Source organism: Ranitomeya variabilis, chromosome 5 (assembly GCF_051348905.1).
Source record: "Ranitomeya variabilis isolate aRanVar5 chromosome 5, aRanVar5.hap1, whole genome shotgun sequence".
Classification (NCBI taxonomy): Eukaryota; Metazoa; Chordata; class Amphibia; order Anura; family Dendrobatidae; genus Ranitomeya; species Ranitomeya variabilis.
Window position 1 is genome coordinate 171,368,796 of NC_135236.1, and position 24,317 is coordinate 171,393,112.

Genomic DNA, 24,317 nt, shown 5'->3' on the forward strand with positions numbered 1-24,317 from the left:
AGAGAAATAAATGGGAAATCTGACTTTTTGTTTTTTTGCGGTCGCCGTTATTCGGTGAATAATGGCGATCACAACACTGGGGACAGTAAAATCCAACCCAGATATGGGTTTTCTGACGCTGGGGGACGCTATACACTTATTTCTCAGCGCCGTTAGAAAGTGGCGCTGAGAATAAGTACCCTTAACTGCCGCCGTAAAATACGTATCAGCGGTCATTAAGGGGTTAACAATCTCCCCAGTTTATTGTTGTATAAATTTGTGATTGAAGATAATGTCACATTTGTATGTAGTTGAAAAGTGAGGCCCTGGAGTTGGTTACTGGTGGGCCCTTGGCACCCCAGTCCAACACTGAATAAAATAGATGTGAGGCTTTGACCATATTCACTCCTGAATGGATTATTCTCCTATAGATGTCTAGCATCCGTATATGTTTTGGTGTTGATTTAACACTGTTTTGGATTAACAGGGGTGAGTCCAGGTAGCTGATTTAACCCTGTGCTTGTGTACTGGATACCCCAGCACAGATGGTTTTCTTAGTGTTGTTTTATATTTTTCCATATTTTAACGAGAGTTATTAAAAGTTATGTTTTAGTACCTCTCACTTCTTGCTGTATTGTAAAAATGTATTAAACAAACTGACTAATAGATCCGAAACAGCATACTGAACTTAGATCAATATTATTAGTGTTTTTATTATTATATTTTTTATATTAATTTGTTTCAATTAAAGGGAATCTGACAGCTGATACATGTTGCCCAATCCAGGGGCAGCATGGATTTCAGCCATATGTGTTTAACTCTGAACATAGTTTAGTAGACGCTGAGGACCGAGCCACACAATAGTAAGTATTGCACTGCAGTGTGAAGCAGCAGAGACCTTGGCCGTGCTCACACAACTGTGTGTGATGAAAGAAACTCTCAGGAGTTTCTCTCATCACACACAGTTGTGTGAGCACGGCCAAAAGTCCATTTTCTGACCTTTTTTTTTTTAACAGTGGCCAAAGTCAAAACACGTTGGCGTTCGATGAAGGACCGCTTCAACAAGGACCTGCGTCAAGAGAGCCGTGTTCTCAGTGGTTCAAGAGCAAGGATCAGAGGATACAAATACCATCGCGTTCTGGCATTTTTAAGACCGGTCCTTGCCCAGAGAGCGTAAGTATTTTTCCCTTGCATTAGGTTGTATATAATCTGTATATTTCTATTCCACAGGATTTTGCGTCTGGTTAATTTTTGGTATTAATTTTCTTTTTCCTTTTTTCACAGCACATGGAGCACAACTGTTGGCCCAGGTTCTGGAGTGGTCCTTCATCCGACAGCCACGGATCCGTCCCAGCCATCCAGCAGCGCTGTAGCAAGTGGGCCTTCCACACTAACTGGAGACCAGGGAGCTGTTCCATCAGGTCTTCCCCTTTCGCAGTCCTCTTCCACTGCCCTTTTTTTGGGGCTCCTCCCGGCAGCGGCATAGGGCATCGGACAGGTCACTCATGCCCGAGTTTTTGCACTTGAGCTCGGTTTTACACGACGCAATCAAGGCTTTGAGTGACCTAATGGATATTTCACATAACCTCTTGAATGCACGTATCCAGGAGGTCACCAAAAGCCTTGATCAAGTGAAAGCCGACCTCCAGAGGCCAGCACATCATTTTTTTAACCAAATTGAGCAGGGCATGTCGGAACACCTTACTCCTGATCTACAGCTGAGTGTCATGCAGGCCTGCAATGCTGGTTACATGCAGGCTATGCAGCAGAGTTGGTATTTCCAGCAGACAGTGTCGGCATATCCACCTGTGCCTTCACTGTCACGATTAACCTCAGTGCCGACCTCTGCTGCATACCGGTGCACGGCCACCTCAATTCCTAGCACTGCCGGACACCACTACAGCACCACCACCATGCCGAGTGCAGTTGGACATCCCACCACCACCACGACAACCGCTGCTCCTACTTGGACCTCCTCCACTGACACCACGATGCAGGACCCTGGCCTTCCGTACCGCCACCACCACAATGCAGCAGGACCCTGGCATGGCCTTCCGTACCACCACCACCACGATGCAGCAGGACCCTGGCATGGCCTTACGCTCTACAAGCGCTATGGACTCTGGCATGGCTGCAAGTTCTACGAGCACTATGGACTCTGGCATTGCCTTACGCTCTACGAGCACTATGGACTCTGGCATGGCTGCAAGTTCTACGAGCACTATGGACTCTGGAATGGCCTTACGCTCTACGAGCACTATGGACTCTGGCATGGCTGCACGCTCTACGAGCACTGTGGACTCTGGCATGGCTGCACGCTCTACGAGCACTTTGGACTCTGGCATGGCTGCACGCTCTACGAGCACTATGGAGTCTGGCATGGTGCAGCCGGACCCTGACAGGTCACCCACTACTATGCCACGCCATATGAGCCCACCAAGGCTTCCCAGAACCCGGCAAACCCCCCCAAAAAAAACCAAAAAAAAACAGAGGACTATTAGTATTCCTCCAACTTCACCTCCCAATGTGTCTGTAATGTCAGGTTTGTCTCACCCTTCCAGTGCGTCTCAAGCCTCTCATGTGTCAAGCCCCATCCCCGAACTTCCAGACCCTACTAGTTTCATTGCCCCTTCTCCTGCCACCTCTGCGTCGTCCACGGTTAGCCAGGCCTCAGTGCTTTACACCCCCCATTTACATCACTCTACCCCAAGCCGGCGCAGTTAAATACATTTTTTTGTTGTTACAAAATAAAAAAAAAATTGATTTGCCACAATTATGTTTGGTTTATTGTGTCTTCCGCCACCGGCAACACACACCGTGCGCCAACTAAGAAACTTCGCCACACACTTTATTTTTTGGCCACATCATATCTCCAGTAGTTATAAAAAAAAAAAGACTGCAGTTTTGTGTGTCTTTAGTATAGAGATATGAGGTGGGCCAAAAATTGTATACTTGTATTATCTCCATAATCTATTCTTTCTACTTTGTCTGTGACTAGTGTTGCAGTCAAAAGAGAAAATGGCGGACATACAGTGCAGAACTCTACTGAACAGGTCAGGTGTAAAAAAACTCATTAGTTAGGACACCTGACCTGGTGAGTAGAAAACTGCCTTGTATAACCTCCATTTTCTCTTCTGTGTACATAATCTATTACACACAAATTGAAGTGACGATGGTGATCACACACGGCATATCTATGCTCACCTGGACATGTGTCAGAAATAGTGAATTCATGAGGCTGTTATATGTGCATCATGAATTCATTATTTCTGACACCTGACTTGATGAGTATAGATCTCTTTAGTGTGACAGTCATTGTCTCTTCAGTCTGTGTCCAATGGATATAGCAGAACAGAATCAGGACGCAATGACGTCAACAAGCTTACCAATAAAGCAACATGGCTGCCATAACACTAGCAGTATTTGGCTAGTGTTTTATATCAGTATATGTAAGCCAAAACAAGGAGTGGAACAATTAGAGGTAAATTATGATATTAACATAATAACTAGCACCTCTGCCTTTATCACCCACTCCTGGTTTTGGATTACAAATACTGATATTAAATACAGACCAAATACTGCTAGTTTTAGGACAGCCTTGGTTTGTAGAGGAAATACATAGGAGACACGGTCAACACAACCAAAAATAAATGTTACTAATGAGAAATATTATTATCATTGCAGAAAATTACTGGTACAGATCGAATTACAACAGGACATTTACACTACATTGTCCTGCCATGACCAATATCCACTCCAATATCTGAATCAAAAAAGGCAGCAAATTGGTCCCGCATGTGACCAACTGCTGCAGTTGACCACAGCGGGTGATGCTGGAAATCGGGCAGTGGGTGTGCAACTGGTTCATCCAGTTCAATGTTGGGTTGCTCCTTAGCCATTATATAATTGTGTAGAACCACACAGGCTTTGACCACCTCGTCGACTGTTTCCATTTTTAGATGCAAAAATGCGCCATTTAGAGACCAGAATGCCAAAGGTACACTCTACTGTTCTTCGGGCCCTGGTCAGTCTGTAGTTAAAGATCCTTCTAGTGTGGTTCAAGTCCCGACTGGATTAGGGCTTCAGTAGGTTTTCACACATCTAAAAGGCCTCATCCCCAACCATAACATATGTCATCGGTGGATCTTGAGTGTTGGGGAGAGGTTGTGGCGGGGGAAAATTGAAATTTTTGCTATACACACGGCGGCCCATATCCGAGTTCTTGAAAGTCTGGGAATTGTTGCCACGGCCAAAAGCTCCAATGTCCACGGCGATGAAGCGACAGTTCGCATCAGCTATTGCCATGAGCACAACAGAAAAATATTTTTTGTAGTTGAAATACTCCGATCCTGTTCTGGCAGGTTTGATAATGCGGATGTGCTTTCCATCCACCGCTCCTAAACAGTGGGGAAATCACACACACTCCAGAATTTTTCCGAAATTTCAAGCCACATGTCGACGGTGGGTAGGGGTATAAACTCATCCCGGAGTACATTCCACAAAGCCCGGCAGGTGTCCGCAACTATTCCGGACAGGGTGGATATTCCAAGCCGGTATTGGAAGTGGAGGGATGATAAACTCTCTCCGGTTGCCAGAAATCTGTAACAAAAAGAAACCCCCAAAAAATTACAAACTATTCTATTTCTGGTGTGGTTACGCTAAAGAAAGAAAGGAAAATACCCAAAACATACATGTCAGAAAACACAAAATTTGGACTGTCATTGTTTTAGATTTGGAACATACCTTAATGTAACCAGCAGACGTTCCTCTGGTGGAATCGCTCTACGGAGCTGGGTGTCCTGTCTCCGTATGGCTCCTTGGACACGAGCAAGCAAATCCCGGAACGAGTCTTGCGACATCCTTGTATATTCATGGAATTTCTCCGGGTTGGCATTAAGCTCGCCATACAGTGTGTGATAGGCTCCACGGCTCTCACGTAGTTCGATAATGGGGTGTCTCCAAAAACGCCCACGTTGTCTCCTTCTCCATCTTTCGCGATTTCTGTCTTGCTCCCAAGCTAAAGCACAGGCAAGAAACAGCTTGATGCTAAAATCCAGGTTGAAATAAAAGCTCTCCATGCGAAGATCCATCACGACACAGGATACAGGAGCAAAATCTGAAGATTCCAGCTGTTCAGGGGTCTATATAAAGAAATCCCATAATACACGCCCTCTGTAGTCCCATTGGCGGTGTCTGGTTAGCTTGATTTTTCTCTTGTGAAATTTCTCATCATGCGCACCAAAACCGCAAACGCATGAAAAACGCATATAAACGCGTACAAACGCGGCGTTTTTTTAGCCGCATGCGGTAACGCATGCGTCTAAATAACGCCGCGTTTGTACGCTGCGGATTTAAACGCTAATGTGAAACTAGCCTTACGCTACTGGGCTTACAGTATTTACCATTACTTGTGACACACACCTACCCGGATCAGATACCTTTTACTATTTTTAAACATTTGATTTTTCTTTGATTACACTGGTCAACAGCATTTTTGGTGCCAAAGATATTTCATCGAATTTAGGGTATTTTTGGGGTGCTGATTCTGAATATGTCATCAGTTTTCCCAGATTGGCTCAAGTTTTTGAGATTTTTGGTATCTTATTTATAGCACTTGTTGGTAAATGCGACGCATCATCTCATTAATTTCTTTGGATTAGTACTTGAACTGAGCAGTTCTCAATATAGTTTTGTGTTAATTAGTGTTCTAAAAGTTTGTTCATAGCTTGATTTTTGCACTAACTTTATGTTGTTGTCTGTTTTCCAGTGAAAAGCATGAACTCATCAAGAAGAAGTTGTCTTAACGATCCAGACTCATTCTGTTACATTTGTGGTGAATACACACTGCCAAAACATAGAAGAAACATAACAGACTTCGTAAAAAAAGTGTATTTTGCCTATTTTGGGGTTATGCTTGGGGACCAAGACAAGTTTTGGGCACCACACATAGTGTGCAAAGCATGTATCGAATTATTACGAAAATGGAGCAAAGGAAAAAGAAAAAGCTTCAAATTTGGTGTTCCAATGGTGTGGAGAGAGCCAAAAAATCATCATGATGACTGTTATTTATGGTAAACACAGGTACAGGCACATCTTCACAATGAGGGACAGGCCTTCTTGCAGATTCCATGTTACTCCCATTTTCGTTTCTTATGCTTATTGAATCCTTGCACTTGCACTGCACAGAAATAACAGTCATCATGATGATTTTTTGGCTCTCTCCACACCATTGGAACACCAAATTTGAAGCTTTTTCTTTGTCCTTTGCTCCATTTTCGTAATAATTCGATACATGCTTTGCACACTATGTGTGGTGCCCAAAACTTGTCTTGGTCCCCAAGCATAACCCCAAAATAGGCAAAATACACTTTTTTTACGAAGTCTGTTATGTTTCTTCTATGTTTTGGCAGTGTGTATTCACCACAAATGTAACAGAATGAGTCTGGATCGTTAAGACAACTTCTTCTTGATGAGTTCATGCTTTTCACTGGAAAACAGACAACAACATAAAGTTAGTGCAAAAATCAAGCTATGAACAAACTTTTAGAACACTAATTAACACAAAACTATATTGAGAACTGCTCAGTTCAAGTACTAATCCAAAGAAATTAATGAGATGATGCGTCGCATTTACCAACAAGTGCTATAAATAAGATACCAAAAATCTCAAAAACTTGAGCCAATCTGGCAAAACTGATAGCATATTCAGAATCAGCACCCCAAAAATACCCCAAATTCATTAAAATATTTTGGACACCAGAAAAAAAAATTTTTTTTGTTGACCTGTGTTATCACCCCAAAGTTAGTATATCTGTGTTTGCGATGTTGGATTTTGCTCTCCCTATTCCCTCTTTTTTATTATTTCATTTCCCCAATATAGATTTATACTGTTTGTATTGAACTCCGTCCCAGCACACATTTTCACTTTGTTGGTTTTTATATCCAATAGGTGCTTGTGGGACAGTTACCCTGCCTGATTTTATAATCCTTTTGCTTAAATAAAGATATTACAAATGGACGGACAATGGCAAGAAGCTTCATCAGTTATGAATGAGTGACAGCCTTCCATGTATAAATAGAAGTATGGCTGTCACTTATCGAGTAGAATGTGACTTATACGTCCCAACCTTTGGTGAAAAAGGCACATGTATGGTTTCTTCTTATATGTCATTATTTTTTAATTAACATGTTGCGCAAGTATTGCATCAAACTGTTAAACAATAAACATATTGGTGTTAGAAAAAAAAAAGTTATTTTTTAGAGCAACATAGTAGATTTATTAATACATGTCTAATTGTCTATTTTATTACCTGTATAACTTTTTTGTGAAAATAAGTTATCAGAACAGAGCACTTTTCTCCCCGTTACAATAGTGCGACAGTGCATGGGCTCCACAAGTGCTCCATTCATTCTCTATAACAACTTCCGAAAATGCTGCAGCACTTGGCAATCCCATAAAGAGTGAATGGAGCAGTGGCCAGGCATGCACACTGTCTCTCCATTCTATCAGGGATGAAAGTGCTTTGTTTTGGAAAGCGGTGGGGGTCCCAGTAGTCGGACCCCTACCGATCTATAAGTTATCACCTATCCTGTGGATAAGTGATAACTTGTTTTCACCAAACAATCTCTTTAATTACTATCAAGGATCACATCATTATCTGTAAACTCACATTCAAGGATACATCATGATTGCAAAAAATGATAAGGAGATGGTAACATGCTATCAAGTAAGCGGAGGAAGGTCGATTGTGGGGCAGGGGCCATAATTGCTAAAATTTAGTTTGTTAACATAATATTTATGGTTGTCATTATTATTATTATTATTTATTTATATAGCGCCATTAATTCCATGGTGCTGTACATGAGAAAAGGGGTTGCGTACAGGGTTATAGATAACGTTTTCAGTAAACAAATTTACAATGACAGACTGGTGCAGAGGGGAGAGGACCCTTTCCTTGCGGACTTACATTCTACAGGATAATGGAGAGGAGACAGAAGGTCGGAGGAGCGGCAGCTCTGGCGGTGGTGAGGTGGCAGCTCCAGCGGCTGGAGAGGCGGCAGCTCCGGCGGGTGATGACGCGGCAGCTTGGGTGGTGGTGAGGCGGCAGAATGGTTATTGCAGGCTGTAGGCTTTCCTGAATAGATGGGTTTTCAGGTTCCGTCTGAAGGATCCGAGGGTAGTGAATAATCGGATGTGTTGAGGCATGGAGTTCCAGATGATGGGGGATATTCGGGAGAAATCTTGGAGGCGGTTGTGTGAGGAACGAATAAGTATGGAGGAGAGTAGGAGGTCTTGGGAGGATTGAAGATTATGTGAAGGAAGATATTGGGAGATTAGTTCAGCGATATAGGGAGGGGACAGGATGTGGATGGCTTTGTAGATCAGTCTAAGTAGTTTGAACTGGATTTGTTGGGGAATTGGGAGCCAGTGGAGGGATTTGCAGAGGGGAGAAGCAGGGGAGTAGCGAGGAGAGAGGTGGATTAGCTGGGTAGCAGAGTTGAGGACAGACTGGAGCGGTGCAAGAGAGTTAGCGGGGAGGCCACAGAGGAAGGTGTTGCAGTAATCGAGGCGGGAGATGATGAGGGCATGCACAGGAGTTTTAGTAGATTGTGGGCTGAGGAAGGGATGGATTCTGGCAATATTTTTGAGTTGAAGGTGACAGGAGGTGGCAAGAGTTTGGATGTGCGGCTTGAAGGACAGGGCAGAGTTGAGAGTTACCCCGAGGCAGCGGATTTCAGGTGCAGGAGAGAGCATGATACCGTTTACCGTAATAGATAGATCAGGTAGGGGGGATACGCGAGATGGGGGAAAGATGATGAGTTGTAATCATCCGTGAGCATGAATGTATCTGCTGACAGAGGAGATGATGAAAGCTCCAGTACCACTGGAGTACCACCATTCCACTGCACTCAAACAAGCAACACTCGCATTCAAATCAGCTCACACCTCTGCTAAACAGGCCTACTTCACAACCCTCCTATCTTCTTTATCCCACAACCCCAAACAGTTGTTCAACACTTTTAACTCCCTCCTCCGCCCACCACTGCCCCCTCCGAGTTCCCTAATTGTTGCCGAGAACTTTGCCACTCACTTCAAAAATAAGATAGACCAAACAAGGCAAATTTTTGTTGTCAAACCACTACAACCCCTTTGCATACCAGACCAATGCCCAAACCCCATAACTTCCCTCTCCAAAATCACTGAAGGGGAGCTTGCTCATCTTCTCTCCAAATCACACCTCACCACTTGTGCACTTGACCCCATCCCATCCCACCTCCTCCCCAACCTCACCACCACACTAATCCCATCCCTAACCCATCTCTTCAACCTATCACTAACTTCTGGTACCTTCCCCACTGCTTTCAAACATGCCACAATCACACCTATCCTCAAAAAGCCATCCTATGACCCAAGCGCTATGTCCAGCTATCGCCCCATATCTTTGCTCCCATTTGCTTCCAAACTTCTTGAGCAGCACGTCCATACTGAACTTTCCTCTCACTTTGCATCTAACTCTCTCTTCAACAACCTATAATCTGGCTTCCGTCCCCACCATTCCACTGAGACTGCCCTGACCAAAATTACTAACGACTGACTTACAGCCAAAGCTAACAGACAATTCTCTATACTCCTCCTTCTAGACCTGTCCTCTGCCTTTGACACAGTTGACCACTGCCTCCTACTACAGATCCTCTCTTCCTTTGGTGTCAAAGACCTTGCCCTATCTTAGATCTCCTCATACCTTACCAACTGCACATTTAGCGTTTCCTACTCCCATACTACCTCTTCATCTCGCCCCCTCTCTGTTGGTGTCCCTCAAGGCTCTGTCCTTGGGCCCTTACTCTTCTCAATCTATACACTTGGCCTGGGACAACTCATAAGGTCCTATGGCTTCCAGTACCATCTATATGCTGATGACACTCAGATCTACCTCTCTGGCCCAGATGTCACCTCTCTGCTCTCCGGAAACCCAGAGTGTCTATCAGCCATATCATCCTTCTTCTCCTCTCGCTTCCTCAAGCTCAATGTGGACAAATCTGAACTAATTATCTTTCCTCCATCTCGCATATCTTCCCTACCTGATCTATCTATCAAAATAAATGAAATCACGCTTTCTCCTGTCCCCAAAATCCGCTGCCTCGGAGTAACCCATGACTCTGCTCTGTCCTTCAAACCGCACATCAAAGCTCTCGCCACCTCCTGTCACCTCCAGCTTAAAAATATTTCCAGAATCTGTCCTTTCCTCAACCCTCACTCTACCAAAATGCTCTTGCATGCCCTAATGATCTCCCGCCTCGACTACTGCAACATTCTTCTCTGTGGCCTACCTTCTAACACTCTCACACCTCTCCAGTCCATCCTTAAATCTGCTGCCCGACTAATTAATCTCTCTCCTCACTATACTCCTGCTTCCCCTCTTTGCAAATCCCTTCACTGGCTCCCAATTTCCCAGCGTATCCAGTTAAATCTACTAATGCTGACCTACAAAGCCAACCATAACCTTTCTCCTCCATATGTTTCCAAACTAGTCTCTCAATATCTTCCCTCACATAATCTCCGGTCCTCCCAAGACCTCCTTCTCTCCTCCACGCTTATTCGCTCCTCACCCAATTGCCTCCATGACTTCTCCCGAGTATCCCCCATCCTCTGGAATTCTGTGCCCCAAGAAGTCCGGTTATCCACCACATTTGGATCCTTCAAAAGAAACATGAAAACCCACCTCTTCAAAGAAACTTACAGCCTGAAATGACCACACGGCTACCTCAACACCATCGGAGCTACTGCAACCCTCGACCTACTGTCTCCTTCCCCATAATCCTGTAGAATGTAAGCCCGCAAGGGCAGGGTCCTCTCCCCTCTGTACCAGTCTGTCATTGTTAGTTTTGTTTACTGTAAGTGATATTTGTATTTTTATGTAACCCCTTCTCATGTATAGCACCATGGAATTAATGGTGATATCTAAATTAATTATAATAATAATAATAATAATAATAATAATAATAATACCAGGCCATGTGGTGTTCTCTGGGTCATGTTCCTAAATGATCACCTAAAATAATCATTAAAATATTAATTCCAAAAATTCACTTACCATGGGTATCAAAACCTAAAACTGGAGCAAGACTTAGGCTATGTGCACACGTTCAGGTTTTTTTCGCGTTTTTTCGCGCTAAAAACGCTATAAAAACTCATTAAAAACGCATGCATTATGCATTCTATCATTTAGAATGCATTCTGCATGTTATGTGCACATGGATGCGTTTTTTCCGCAAAAAAAACGCATCGCGGTAAAAAAATGAGCATGTTCATTAATTTTGCGGATTTTTTGCGTTTTTCCCGCAATTCTATGCATCTGGGAAAAAACGCACAAAAAACGCATCAAAAATGCGTCAAAAAACACGAAAAAAAAAAACGGATGCGGATGCGGATTTCTGGCAGAAATTTCCGTTTTTTTGTCAGGAAAATTTCTGCAAGAAATCCTGACGTGTGCACATACCCTTAAGGTACCGTCACACTCAGCGACGCTGCAGCGATATAGACAACGAGCCGATCGCTGGAGCGTCACTGTTTAGGTCGCTGTAGAGATGTCAAACACAGCAGCTCCACAACGATGCAGGAGCGATCCAGTGACGTAACTTTGACTCACTTATCGTTCTCACAGGTCGTTAGCTCCATGTAAAACATTGCTGGCATTGTTGCTTTTGATGTCAAACATGACGATACACGCCGACCTGACGACGAAATAAAGTTCTGGACTTCTAGCTCCGACCAGCGATATCACAGCGGGATCCAGATCGCTGCTGAGTGTCAAACACAACAAGATCGCTATCCAGGACGCTGCAACGTCACGCATCGTTGTCGTTCTCGTTGCAAAGTTGCTGAGTGTGACGGTACCTTAAGCGTTCTCATCAAAATAAAAGTTAGATTAACAAGTTAACTGGATATATCTTATCTACCCCTGGACACACCAATCACTGGAGCAATCCTATTACTTTTCTTGAGATAAGTGACACAAGATGTACTTGGCAGTTCCTTATCACCCTCCTCCAAGTGGAGGGTCTGTGAAGATAGCAGCCCAATGTGCATGGCCAGCTTCAGGCTGTTTGTGTCACACGTTTTACCTGAGCTGAAGTAATGATTATCCATTTCCATTATATTGTTTTTTAAAACTTGTGCCTAATCTCTTGAAACTGCGTTGTACAGCTTGATGACATATTTGCATGCATGGGTCCTATAATTACTAGGTCTAATCCTTTTTTGTGATAAATCATTATAGTAACTCGGGTGTTTGGTCAACTTCAGATGGGTTATTTTTTACTAGATTTCACAAATCCTGCTATGACCCATTAAAATGCCAGAACTTGAGATATCAGAAGATCCTCTGGTAGAACCACAAAACAAAAACAGATGAAAAAAAGCTTAATTTTTGTCATGGAAAAGATGTGCTGTGCTAGTACTTTAATCTCTTAGACTATGTACACACGTTGCGGATTCGTGTGCGGATTTTTCCGCGCAGATTCAGAAAAATCTGCAGGTAAAACGCCCTGCCTTTTACCTGCGGATTTACCTCGGTTTTTGTGCAGATTTCACCTGCGTTTTTACACCTGCGAATTCCTATTAAGGAATAGGTGTAAAACGCTGCGGAATCCGCACAAAGAATTAACATGCTGCAGAAAATAAACCGCAGCAATTCTGCGCAGAATTTTCCGCAGCATGTGCACAGCGAATTTGGTTTTTCATAGCTTTACATGCTACTGTAAAACGCATGGAAAACAGCTGCAGATCCGCAGCGTCAAATCCACTGCGGAACCGCAGCCAAATCCGCAAAGTGTGCACATAGCCTTAAATACACAAGATCTCCACCCCATTAATTCCACAGCGCTTTTTAGACATCATCATCATTGTCCCCATTGGAGATCACAATCTAGGTTCCCTATCAGTATGTCTTTGGAGTGCGGGAGGAAACCAGAGAACCCGGAGGAAACCCATGCAAATACGGGGAGAACGTACAAACTCCTTGCAGATGTTTTCCTTGGTTTTATTTGAACCCAGAACTCAGCACTGCAAAGCAACAGTACTAACCACTGATCCACCATAGAGTGCTAACCACGGAGCCACCATACAATGCTAACCACTGAGCCACTATACAGTGCTAACCACTGAGCCACTATAAAGTGCTAACCACTGAGCCACTATACAGTGCTAAGCACTGAGCCACCATACAGCGCTAACCACTGAGCCACCATACAGTACTAACCACTGAGCCAACAGAGTGCTAACCACTGAGCCACCATACAGCACTAACCACTGAGCCACCATACAGTGCTAACCACTGAGCCTCCATACAGTGCTAACCACTGAGCCACCATATGGTGCCAACCACTGAGCAACACTACAGTGCTAACCACTGAACCACCATACAGTGCTAACCACTGAGCCATCATACAGTGCTAACCACTGAGCCACCGCGCTGCTGATATCTAGTTCTAATACAAGTCAATCATATATTTGTTTTTTTTTTCATGGTAAGAACTATTGGCACCATTTATTCTGACGATGCAATTGCTGGCATTGTAGGTACCAAACGTTTCCAATGTTAGCACTTCACTCACTTGAAAAAACACTATAGATTTTGGGTCACATGCTGCTTCATTTCTCTTACTGTATAGAAAGTACATTTCTAAACGATTATGGTGAAATGCATTTGGAATTCTCAAATATCCTATTATACTATCCTGTGTCTGTTCCATAAATTCAGTATAAAAAGTCGATAGACCTTACATAAAACTTTATTTATATTTCCAGTTGTCAAATACTGTGTAGTCTTTAGCAAAAACAGCACTACAGGGGCTATTTCTAGCAAATTTACAAGGAGGAAAGCTCCATCCAAAAACAAAAGTGCAGTTCTCACCCACATGTGGGATTACACATGGGAGGGACTTTTCTAACCTTTCTCAGAGAAATTCTTCAAACCGTACAGATATATTTCAAAATATTCAGACTGTTTGAATTACATTTCATTCCTGCAGGAGTGAATTTGTTCACTTTGGTCCTCCACTGAGGCTTCTTCCCAGGGACCCCCTGCCTGGCCTGACTGGGACCCATGAGGCTTTGATGTGTTGATGATGGTGTTGAAGGTGACAATTCACACCTCTGCAGACTGGATAAAGACAGGACTGCACACTTCTGCTCACAATTCCACAAGCACTTTGAGAGGAAAAGGAGACATGGAAAACTCTTCTGTGCCTCTCTACCAGCAGGACAGCATGCGCCAGGCATGGGCCACTGTATGCCAGCATAATTATCCTAGCTCTGAGGGATACAGCAGTCTTTCTCCTGCATCTTCCACAGACTCCAGTGGTTTATCCCCTCCATATACTGGTTACCAAACATCTCAGGACGCATTTGGTAACATTTCTATACCTGCTTCTCAACCAATGGACTTGAATATCCAGCCTTCAGAAAAGAAAATTAAGAAGATGAAAGGAAAACTGCCATTCACCCAACGACAAAGTGCAAGTGAGAGAGAGAAGATGAGGATGAGGAACCTCTCCAAAGCTCTGCAGAACCTCAGAAGATATCTACCTCCTTCTGTAGCACCAATAGACAAGACCTTAACCAAAATAGAAACACTTCAGTTGACCATAAGGTATATCTCATATCTGTCTGCACAGCTGGGTCTCAGTAAAGAAGTATTGGAGCAGAGAAGACAAACTTTCAAGCAAAGGACAAAATGTGCCCAAAGCATTAGCTGCTACATTGACACGAGTCCCTCACTTTGCTCAAAACCTGTAAAAGAGAATATGTCTCTTATGGCATCTAAAGAGCATAAATCTTCAACAAGCTCAACTGCTGTTAGATCTCAGTGCCAAAACACACGAAAAAGCTGCCAGATGCCGTATGACTTCCCTCAATGCTCCGAGTTACAAGTACGACCACTACAGAACTATCCAGTAACCTTTGCGGCATTGTCACAGCCATCGAATGACCATGTCACCAGCCACCCACAGATGGTAAGCATCTCTTTATATAGAATATATACAGTGATAAATCATTTATACATTGATATTTGAGTATACGCATTCTAGATCTTTTGTAACATAGTCTATTAACTGAAAATAAGTGTTCTCAATTGCCTTTATACTCCAAGAGTGTGCGCTCAAAGAACATCCGAATCTCAAAAGTAAATGCGTCCTAGGAGGCATAGTCTGCCATACAATAAAACATAAGTGTAACTGATAAGATAAAATGTACGGCCCACTGTTCATGGGCATTTCATATTATCAAGTATATATTTGCTGCTAACCTGAATGTTATATTTCTCAGCTCTCCTGTGAAGAATACTCACACCTGGTGGAGATGTGCAGGACAGAAGCATCTCATCTCTGAAGAAGATAAGACTCCGTGCCTAGAAAAAGAAGACTTGCCTAAATTATTGTATTAAGTATATACATATATACGTGTGCATTTTATTTTGTTTGCATTGAACTTTTAATATTTATATCATTATTCATTAATCTACGGTATTTATTAAATATCTGTATTTTTCTAAATCTTCATTTGAGTTAAGGTCTTTACATAAAACAATAAAGCACAATAGATGTGAATAAGGTTATAGACTGGTGCAGAAGAAGTGAGAGTAGAAGTGTGCCGCATTATCATTCTAACTTGATGGATAGGTTTATATAAATAATGTAAGGCCCCTTTTACAATGTGTAAATGTAATGGTTGTTTGTCGCTATACAGTTTGCATGTTCTCAGCGACATGGCCACTGATTACACAAGGGAAAGTGCTGATGACCAACGATTATTTTTAGGTCCGGAAAAAAAATATGATCAGCTGACAACGACGCCTGTGATTGATTGTCGGCTGATTCCTGCATGGTACAAGACAGAAAAGCAGTCAGTGCTCACTGGTAAATTTATTTATGGTTTTATAGAAAATATCCAGAAGAGATGAGCAAATCGATTCCATTGGCCATGTAAGTAGTCTACGGTTGCTGGACGGTAGACCTGCGAACCTCCTATGTGTCGAAATCTCTGGCATCTCTTCTGATGCATATAGGTCTGGTGGGATATCATCATTGCAGGGGCACGCATACATGATGCTAACAATCAGAAGGGGTGCTGGTGATGCCGGCAGATAAGAGGCACTTCACATTGCCCCTATTTGGTGGTCCTGGGAATCAATTTGCTCCTCTTATATCCAGTGGACCCTGTTAGCTTATTGAATGCCAAGAGTGTCTATTTGGCATAAGCCAGGGCTGTTTGTGCCCACATACTGTTTTTTAATATATAGTTGCCCATCCTATTCAACAGAAAGGCATCCACACCAAAATTATAATGTGCGTTTTAAAGTAATGGCAGTGAATCGGTGACATATAGCGCTGGCTACTTGTACGTTGGCCTACGTCAGGAGATTCCGTCAGAGGCAGACAGTACATCTGGATTATTTCCTGACATTTACCTTTGACATAAAATACAAACAGTGAACACTGCCTAATACAAATGCTGGATTGTGCAGTGTACTCTGGTAGTTATGCTCCCAGCATGGTTTTCACATAGTTCATGATGCTTTTAGTCTATGTTCACACACTGCGTTTTTGCAGCATTCTTTTTTCTCTGCAGGCAAAACCTGCTCTCTTAGCAGTAAAGAAGTTGCTTACTAAAAACTGGTTTAACTGCATTTTTGCTGCTTTTCTTGGTGCATTTTTGCTGCATTTTTTGGTGCCGATTATATGTGTCATTTGTCAACAGTACATGTTTAAGAAAGTTCGTTTATTCAACAACAAAAAACAGCAAAAATGCACAAATTGCATTTCCTGAAACATTTTTGCATTTTCTCTTTGCTTTCTATGGTGAAAAAAAGCTGCAAAACCGCTGAAAGAAGTGACATGCTGCAGTTTTAAAAAACACAGCAGTTTTTCAATTCAGTCAGGAAACAAAAAGAAACAATTGTGTGCATGAGATTACTGAAATTTTATGCTGAAACTCTAAAAAAAAGTAGCTTTTAATTTGCAAAAAAACTCTGAAAAAAAAAAACCACTGCAAAAACGGAACATATGAACATAGCCTAAGGGGTCTTCCACCAATGGACAACCCCAGCATAACCAATTTAGAACATCAATTAAAATAACACTCCCATCCTACAGTGACACCGTTCCAGTGATGTCGGCACCTCTGTTCCTATAGAGGGACATTTATTCTTGTGTTATGTGCAGGCTGCCAATGAGTGGCGCTCATTCGCCACAACAAGTCTCTGTGACCCCGACATCATTGGGATGGCGCTGCGGCAGGAGGGGAGCAGAGACTTTATTTCAATTGAGGTCTTGAATTGATGAACGCATTAAAACGGCAGTCGATTATGGGCCTTATTCCCTCATCGCCGTATTAAAATGGCGATCGTGAATAGGTAAATAACGCCCCTGGCAGGTAAAAATTCAGCAGGTGACAGCTGTATATAACAACTGACACTCTGCAGAATCGTCCATGACTGGTTTTGGAGACAATCGGGTTGATCAACCCCTTAAATACCGCTGTCATTTGCAACAGCGGAATCTAAGTGGTTAAAAAGGGGTTTAAAGGCCCTCTCTGACACCTCCAGCCCTTTGTGATCGTAATCGCAGGTACCCATGATTGCCATGGAATCCCAAGGTCATCTGCTGACCCCAGGGTACATTGTCAATAGAAGAAAAACCTGGAGTAACAGTCCAAGAAAATTGTACTAAAAAGGTTTTTTCTTTATTAAATCACAAAAAGGCACATAAATATACAAGAAATTAGTATCATGACAAAATAGTTTACATAGGGAGGGATGGACAACAAAGAATTTGGGTCTCAACATTCATGTAATAAGGTGGGCAGAGCATTCAGAAAAATGCATAAACCATGGCACAATGTTAATTATTTTAAGCCCTTCACAACAGGGATCCATAAAGTGCCATATAATAATATGCTATATCACTGCTACCTAAACCAGACATAGGAAAAAATGCAGGCAGCACTCCATAGCTTAAAGGTGAAAAAATGTGGTTTTATTTCAAACCCACATGCTGTGGCAACATTTCGGCTCAAATGAGCCTTGAAAGTCTTGGATATTTTGTCTGGGAGGCGTGCACCCACCTATTGGTAAAGTGCTGTTCCAATTTTCTATGCTACCTAAGCCATAAATACAGAAATGCTCTTACCCATAGTACCTCGGTAAGACACCACAAACGCAGCCCCAAAGCGCATTTCGCGTTGGCTTCTTCAGGGGGCCATGTTTGAGGTACGTCTCAACAGTCTTTAAATAGAGCTCTAGTGCGTGCACCGGTAATTGGGCATTTTTTGGCATGTGTATCTCATCAGTCACGCCCGAAATTACATCACACTATGTAGCTCATGACGGTGCGGGTCACAGGGAAATCCCCGGTGATGTCATTGACCTGCACACGTCACTATAGGGCGCCGAGTGCGACGCTACAGGCGTCAAGCGATGGGAGACATGCGCACCTCCCACTTCCTGTTACAGCGCACAACTACTCAGGTAATTGCCATATTGAATGTGGGCAAAAAGAGAAGACATTTACCTCTCTACTATTCCTATACCAGAACGCAATTACAAAAAAAGGTTGAAGGGGAGAGGGCAAGGATAATTGATTCTCCTGAACGTCAAAACCGACATTATTATAAACAAACACTATGGCCCCTTTATATAAAAGTGACAGTAAAGTGCAATAGTGCCAAATATATATCAATTATAAAGTATATATATATATATATATATATATATATATATATATATATATATATATAAAACTAAACTGTGCAAATCTAATGACATTATATATACAATAAATTTTAAGAAAACAAAAAAAGAAAAATATTAAAAATAAAAATGAAAAATAATAATAAAAAAGTGACAATATGCACAATCTTGGGGCATGTGACATTATTAAGGTGATGGTTTTGACATTCCATGATCTCCAATGTCCAGGAAAACACCAGATGAATGAAGCTTGAAAGGATATTAAGAATAAGGACACTAAGACGAAGAACAACTAAAGAAAAAATAATGACTCCCAATTAAAATCATAAATAATAAAATAAAACCATGGAAACTAGATATTTAAAGAAAAGGGACAAAACTCAGTTGCTCATTCAAACCGGACAGTACCATAGTATCAAGAATGGAAATCCATTAGCACTCACGCTGTGTAAGGATACGTTTATAATCCCCACCCCTTTTTCCCAAATGTATATGATCAATACCCCACACCTTATATTCATTAGGATTACAATTATGTTTTAATTTAAAATGGTGTGGGATTGTCTTGAGAGTACTCGGATCAGCGACATCACGTGCCGCTATAATATCTCACATGTTCACGTGATTTCACACATAGCTCTCTAGATGTCAATCCAATGTATATTAAGTCGCAAGTGCAACGAGCATAATATACGACATATGATGTGCTGCACATGATGTAGTCTCTGATCCTGTACTCCTTCTGACCATCTGAAGACATAAAAGTTGTTGCCCGAATCTAACATTGGCCTGTTAGATTCTGCTGTAAGCCAAGTCTAAAAGACACTGACATATTACTGCCGGTCACATGCAGCAGCTCTCACGCTCAGCTCAGTGTGTCCCGGCTGGCTTGGTGAGCGGTCGCATCACTGATGTCATCAAGCACCTCACCATCTGAATGTAGCTGAGATGGGGATCATCGTGGGACATAAGCATTATGGATTATGGGTGGAAAGGCAAGTGTTTATTTCAATTAAAGTATTTTACTCTGTCTGTGTCTTTATTACTTCTGACAATGGGGTTAGTAATGGGGGGTCTGATAGACACCTCTCCATTACTAACCCTGGGCTTCATGTCAGTGAACATAAACTAGCTGACATCAACCCCACAACTATTAACCCACTTGCCACCGCACCAGGGCAAGTGGGAAGAGCGGAAGTTAAGCACCAGAATTGGCTGCACCATTTCTAGGGTGGCTGAGCGTTGATGTTTTTAGCCTGTTAGGGGGCCAATATCCATGGTCCTGTCCCAGCCTATTAATATCCGCCCACAGCTGTCTGTTTAGCCTGGTTAGTAATTATACCCATATCATTTTTTTGGAGTCCCCCTATAATAGCCAGTAAAGGCTAAGCAAACAGCTGTGAGCTGATATTAATAGCCTGTGAAGCTTCATGGTGATTAGCCCCTTCCCATAATATTACCACCAGCTCTGAGTTGTTCGCTTTCCCTCAGCTATTTCGATAAATTAAGGGGGACCCGACGCGTTTTTTTAAAACAGAATTATTTATTTTATATGTGCGATACACAGATAGTGGTGCTGACTACAAGTCTCCTCACCTGCTCCCTGCCCTGACAACCGCTGTCCACTGAGAGGCGCTGACCGCCGCCGGCACTTCCGCATCAGGGAAGCACCAGCAGCGGGTGACGTTACTCACTGAGCGAGCGTGTGACAGGCTCTGGTGTTCTGTGCGGCCGGGTGTTCGGTGTTGTACTGGGACAGTGACGTCGGGCGGGGTGCATGCCGGTGGCCGGTGGTAAGTGCTCCAGGCCGCGGCCGCGGGGACCCTGGTAATGGAGCTGAAGTCATCATGAAATGAGCCTGCCTGGCTGGCGCCTGCATGCATGGGGGGGGGGGGGGGGAGATGGAGCAGCGGCCAGCCCAGCCCAGCCAGGGGCAACGCAAAAATGGATATGTGTCACCAATTGACTTGTGAGTGAGTCTGAGGACTCAGGACTGTGAAACAAAGCCTTAGCCAGGGCCCCAGGGGGCAGCAGGAAGCCCTGGATGAAAGGCTGAATATATCATGATATGGGGTGGATGCGGATGGGGGCAGCAGCACGAATCAGGACATTATGGGGGGCACAATTATCAGGACAGTATGGGGGCACAAGTGACAAATCAGGACAGTATGGGGGCAGGGCACAAATGAGATCTGGACATTATGGGGGCACAAAGGAGATCTGGACATTAAATATGGGGGGGGCGCCAAACTGATCCTTTGCCCCGGGTGCAGGAAAGGCTAGATACGCCTCTGGGAACCAGGGCAAAATTTGGACTTGCCACCGCCCCACAGCATGTTGCTCAGATAGTTGGTGTTGCTGTATAATATAACAAAGTAAACATAACAATACGATCATTTTTTAAGTAAGGCTATGTGCACACGTCAGGATTCTTTGCAGAAATTTCCTGAACAAAACCGGACATTTTCTGCAGGAAATCCGCATGCGTTTTTTTGCGTTTTTATTCGTGTTTTTTACGGAGCTTCCCAATGCATTAAATAGCGGGAAATCCGCGAAAAATCCACAAAATTAATGAACATGCTGCATTTTTTATCGCAATGTGTTTTTTTCGTGGAAAAAAACGCAACATGTGCACAAAAATTGCGGATTGCATTCTATTAATAGGATGCTTAATGGATGTGTTTTTTTCCCATTTTTATTGCGTTTTTATAGCGAAAAAACGCGAAAAAAGCTAAAAATCCGTAACATGTGCACACCGCCTTTAACTTCTAAATAATAGTTTCCATACAACAAATACCATCACTATTCTATTACTGAACAAAACCCACTATTCCAAGGCCAATATCACCAAAATTAACAGTACAAGGGACAAATAATATTGTCACACAATGACCTATTGACATATTATCAGCACCTGGTGTACAATAGAGACTTAAGAATATTACATACTGATCAATAACAAAAAAACAGAGTGCTAAGACTAATATTACCCACTGTAAGAGTCATGTCGGTCTGGTAGTCGGGGGCAGGTATATCTCGCCCAGGTATTTGTCCTATGTGAATTAAGCCGCTCAGTATCTTCAGGATACCGAGGGGTTAATAAGTGCAGGAATAAAGGCTGACCAGCTGGAGGTTTCAGGCGTCAGCCTGGGGCACACAGAATGCCTGTCTGTGTGAGACAAACGTGAGTGGGAGCTGTGCTCATGCACTGTGTAATGTTAGCTGGGTGGGAGAAGCCCCCCAGTTGTTAGATAGGAACGTATTTGTATAGTTAGCGCCGGACAGGCAAGGATTTATTTTTATGTTTTGTTTTCTGTATTTGCTTTCACTTTAATAAACCTGACCTGAGGTCAGTTTACTTGGAAACCTGCTGTCGCCTCAGAGTTTAATGCACAAACCACGTGACCTTTGACCCCAGCAAAGGCGATCCCGGAGTGTTTTGTTACACCACATACAACAATGACTATAGTAGTATGTATCATATATACAAAGTTCTGAAGATTGTATTAGTGTATACAGCACACATAAATCCAGATACTCACCATTCACATCTCCTATTGCAGTCATCCATTTTTTTCATTCTTGTTCTTCCAGTCAAGACTCATATCTGCAGAATGTAAAACACAGACATCTATCGGTTATCACTTCTAAAGGGAACCAATCATGTCAAAAAACGCTATTAACCTGCAGATATAGGGTTAATGTGCAGGTTAATAGAGTAATAAAGCCATGCGGACACCACACTGAAAGCCAAGCTACCTGGAGGAATTGAATTTTATTCCTCCAGGCAGGCTCAGACTTTCAGTAATGGAGGCATGGCTGATGCAGCTTCAGTAACTGATCTGTGTGCAGTAAGTGGCGGCTGCGAGTTTGCATCGGCACTGACAGCCAGCTCAGCAGAACATAAATGCTGAGCTGACTGTCAGTCAGTGCTGGGACGTGGTTACAGCCACCGATCATTAAAACTTTTAGTTTGCCCCTGCTATGTGTCCATTTGTGGGTTCCATGATGTCTCCTGTCCACTTGCGGCTTCTTAAGTGTGTTCGCCTGCAGCTTCCACTGTGTCTCCTGTCTGCTTGCGGCTTCCAGGACCTCATTAAGACTTTTAATTTGCCTCTCCTATGTTTCTGCCTGCTACTTCCAGGACATCTCCTGTCCGCTTGCAGCTTCCAGGACTTCTGCTACCCTCACCTACTGTATCCTCCCCCTTCCCTTGTAGGCAGTTAGTCCTCATGGGCAGGGTCCTCTATCCTCTGGTACACAGTTTTTAAAAAAAAGACAATATTAGCTCACCCTTAGTGGAAACTCCCTGTGAGTTTGAGTGTTGGAAGCACAGGATCACGTCTCTGACATATTTCAATGTATACTTGCAAGGAAGGTGAGGATCCAGTTTCAGTCCAAAAAGTTTGCACTACTGCATACAACTTAGCATAGGTGTGAGTTGGGAATAAGGGGTATGAGGAAAACGACGGAGTAGTGCTTGCTATATTTTAAAAAGAAACAATAAAACTTTATGAATTTTATGGACTGAATCTGGATCCTTATCTTCTCTCCTTTTGTACCAGTCGGTGACTCTTTTTGTTTAGATTATTGTACTTGTTTTTTTATGTATACCCCTTTTCACATGTAAATTGCCATGGAATAAATGGCACTATAATAATAATGTCCATCTGTGGCTGCCATGGACTCCTGCTACATGTCCACCAGCAGCTTACAAGACGCCTTCTGACTGCTTGCAGCTTCCAGGACCACATTGAGACTTTTAGTTTGCCTCTACTATGTGTTCGCCTATGACTTCCAGGATGTCTCCAGTCTGCTTTCCGCTGCCGGGACCTCATTAAGACTTTTAGTTTGTCTCTGCTACTTGTCCACCTGCGACCTCCAAGAACTCTCCGTTCTGCCTTTGGCTTTCAGTAACTGCAACTTGTCTGCGGTCTCCTGTACGTCTCCAGTCTGTCTGCGGCTTCTAGTAATTCTGCAACCTGTCTGCGAGCTCCAGGAAATCTCTTGTCTGACAGTGGCTTCCAAGAACTGTACTGTCAGCGGTCCCAGGACCACTCCTGTGTGCCTGTGGCTTCAGGTAACCCTGCTACCTGTCAGCGATCTCCAGGACATATCCAGTAACTCTGCTACTTGTTTCTTACATGCATCACCTACCTGCTGCACTGACGCCTGTTGCGCTTGTAACATGGCCAACCACTGTGTCACCTTGCTTCCCACATAAAAAAGAAGGTAAATAGACTGTAAAAAAACCCAAAATAAATAATTATTTGTAATTTTTCCCACAATTATTATGCACTGTGATTCCTGGAAAAGCTGCATGAGAATGAACAGCTTTACTTAAAAAATTTCTAGGTAAAAAAAAATTCTGAGTACGGTACTACATGATATAATTCCTCCTAAGAAAATCTTGTTACTTACAGAATTGCAGAGGATTCATTTATTGGTCTCCTACTAAGTGAGTGGGTTCAGTTTTAACTTTATTCAGATGTAATTACAAGGAAGAGTTATTAGTTAGTAAGCATGTTCACACTCAGCCGTGTTGTAAGATTGGAAAATTTTATAGAAATAACTTAAACAACTGTAACT

General features: G+C 42.9%; 1 protein-coding gene across 1 annotated transcript; it reads left to right on the forward strand.

The window, feature by feature from the left end:
• Nucleotides 1-14,208: 14,208 nt before the first annotated feature.
• On the forward strand, nt 14,209-17,319 carry LOC143774909 (uncharacterized). The gene is made up of 2 exons (XM_077262694.1): nt 14,209-14,994; nt 17,203-17,319. Exons 1-2 carry the CDS (start codon nt 14,209-14,211, stop codon nt 17,317-17,319), a joined length of 903 nt encoding a protein of 300 aa, XP_077118809.1.
• The last annotated feature ends 6,998 nt before the right edge of the window (nt 17,320-24,317 follow it).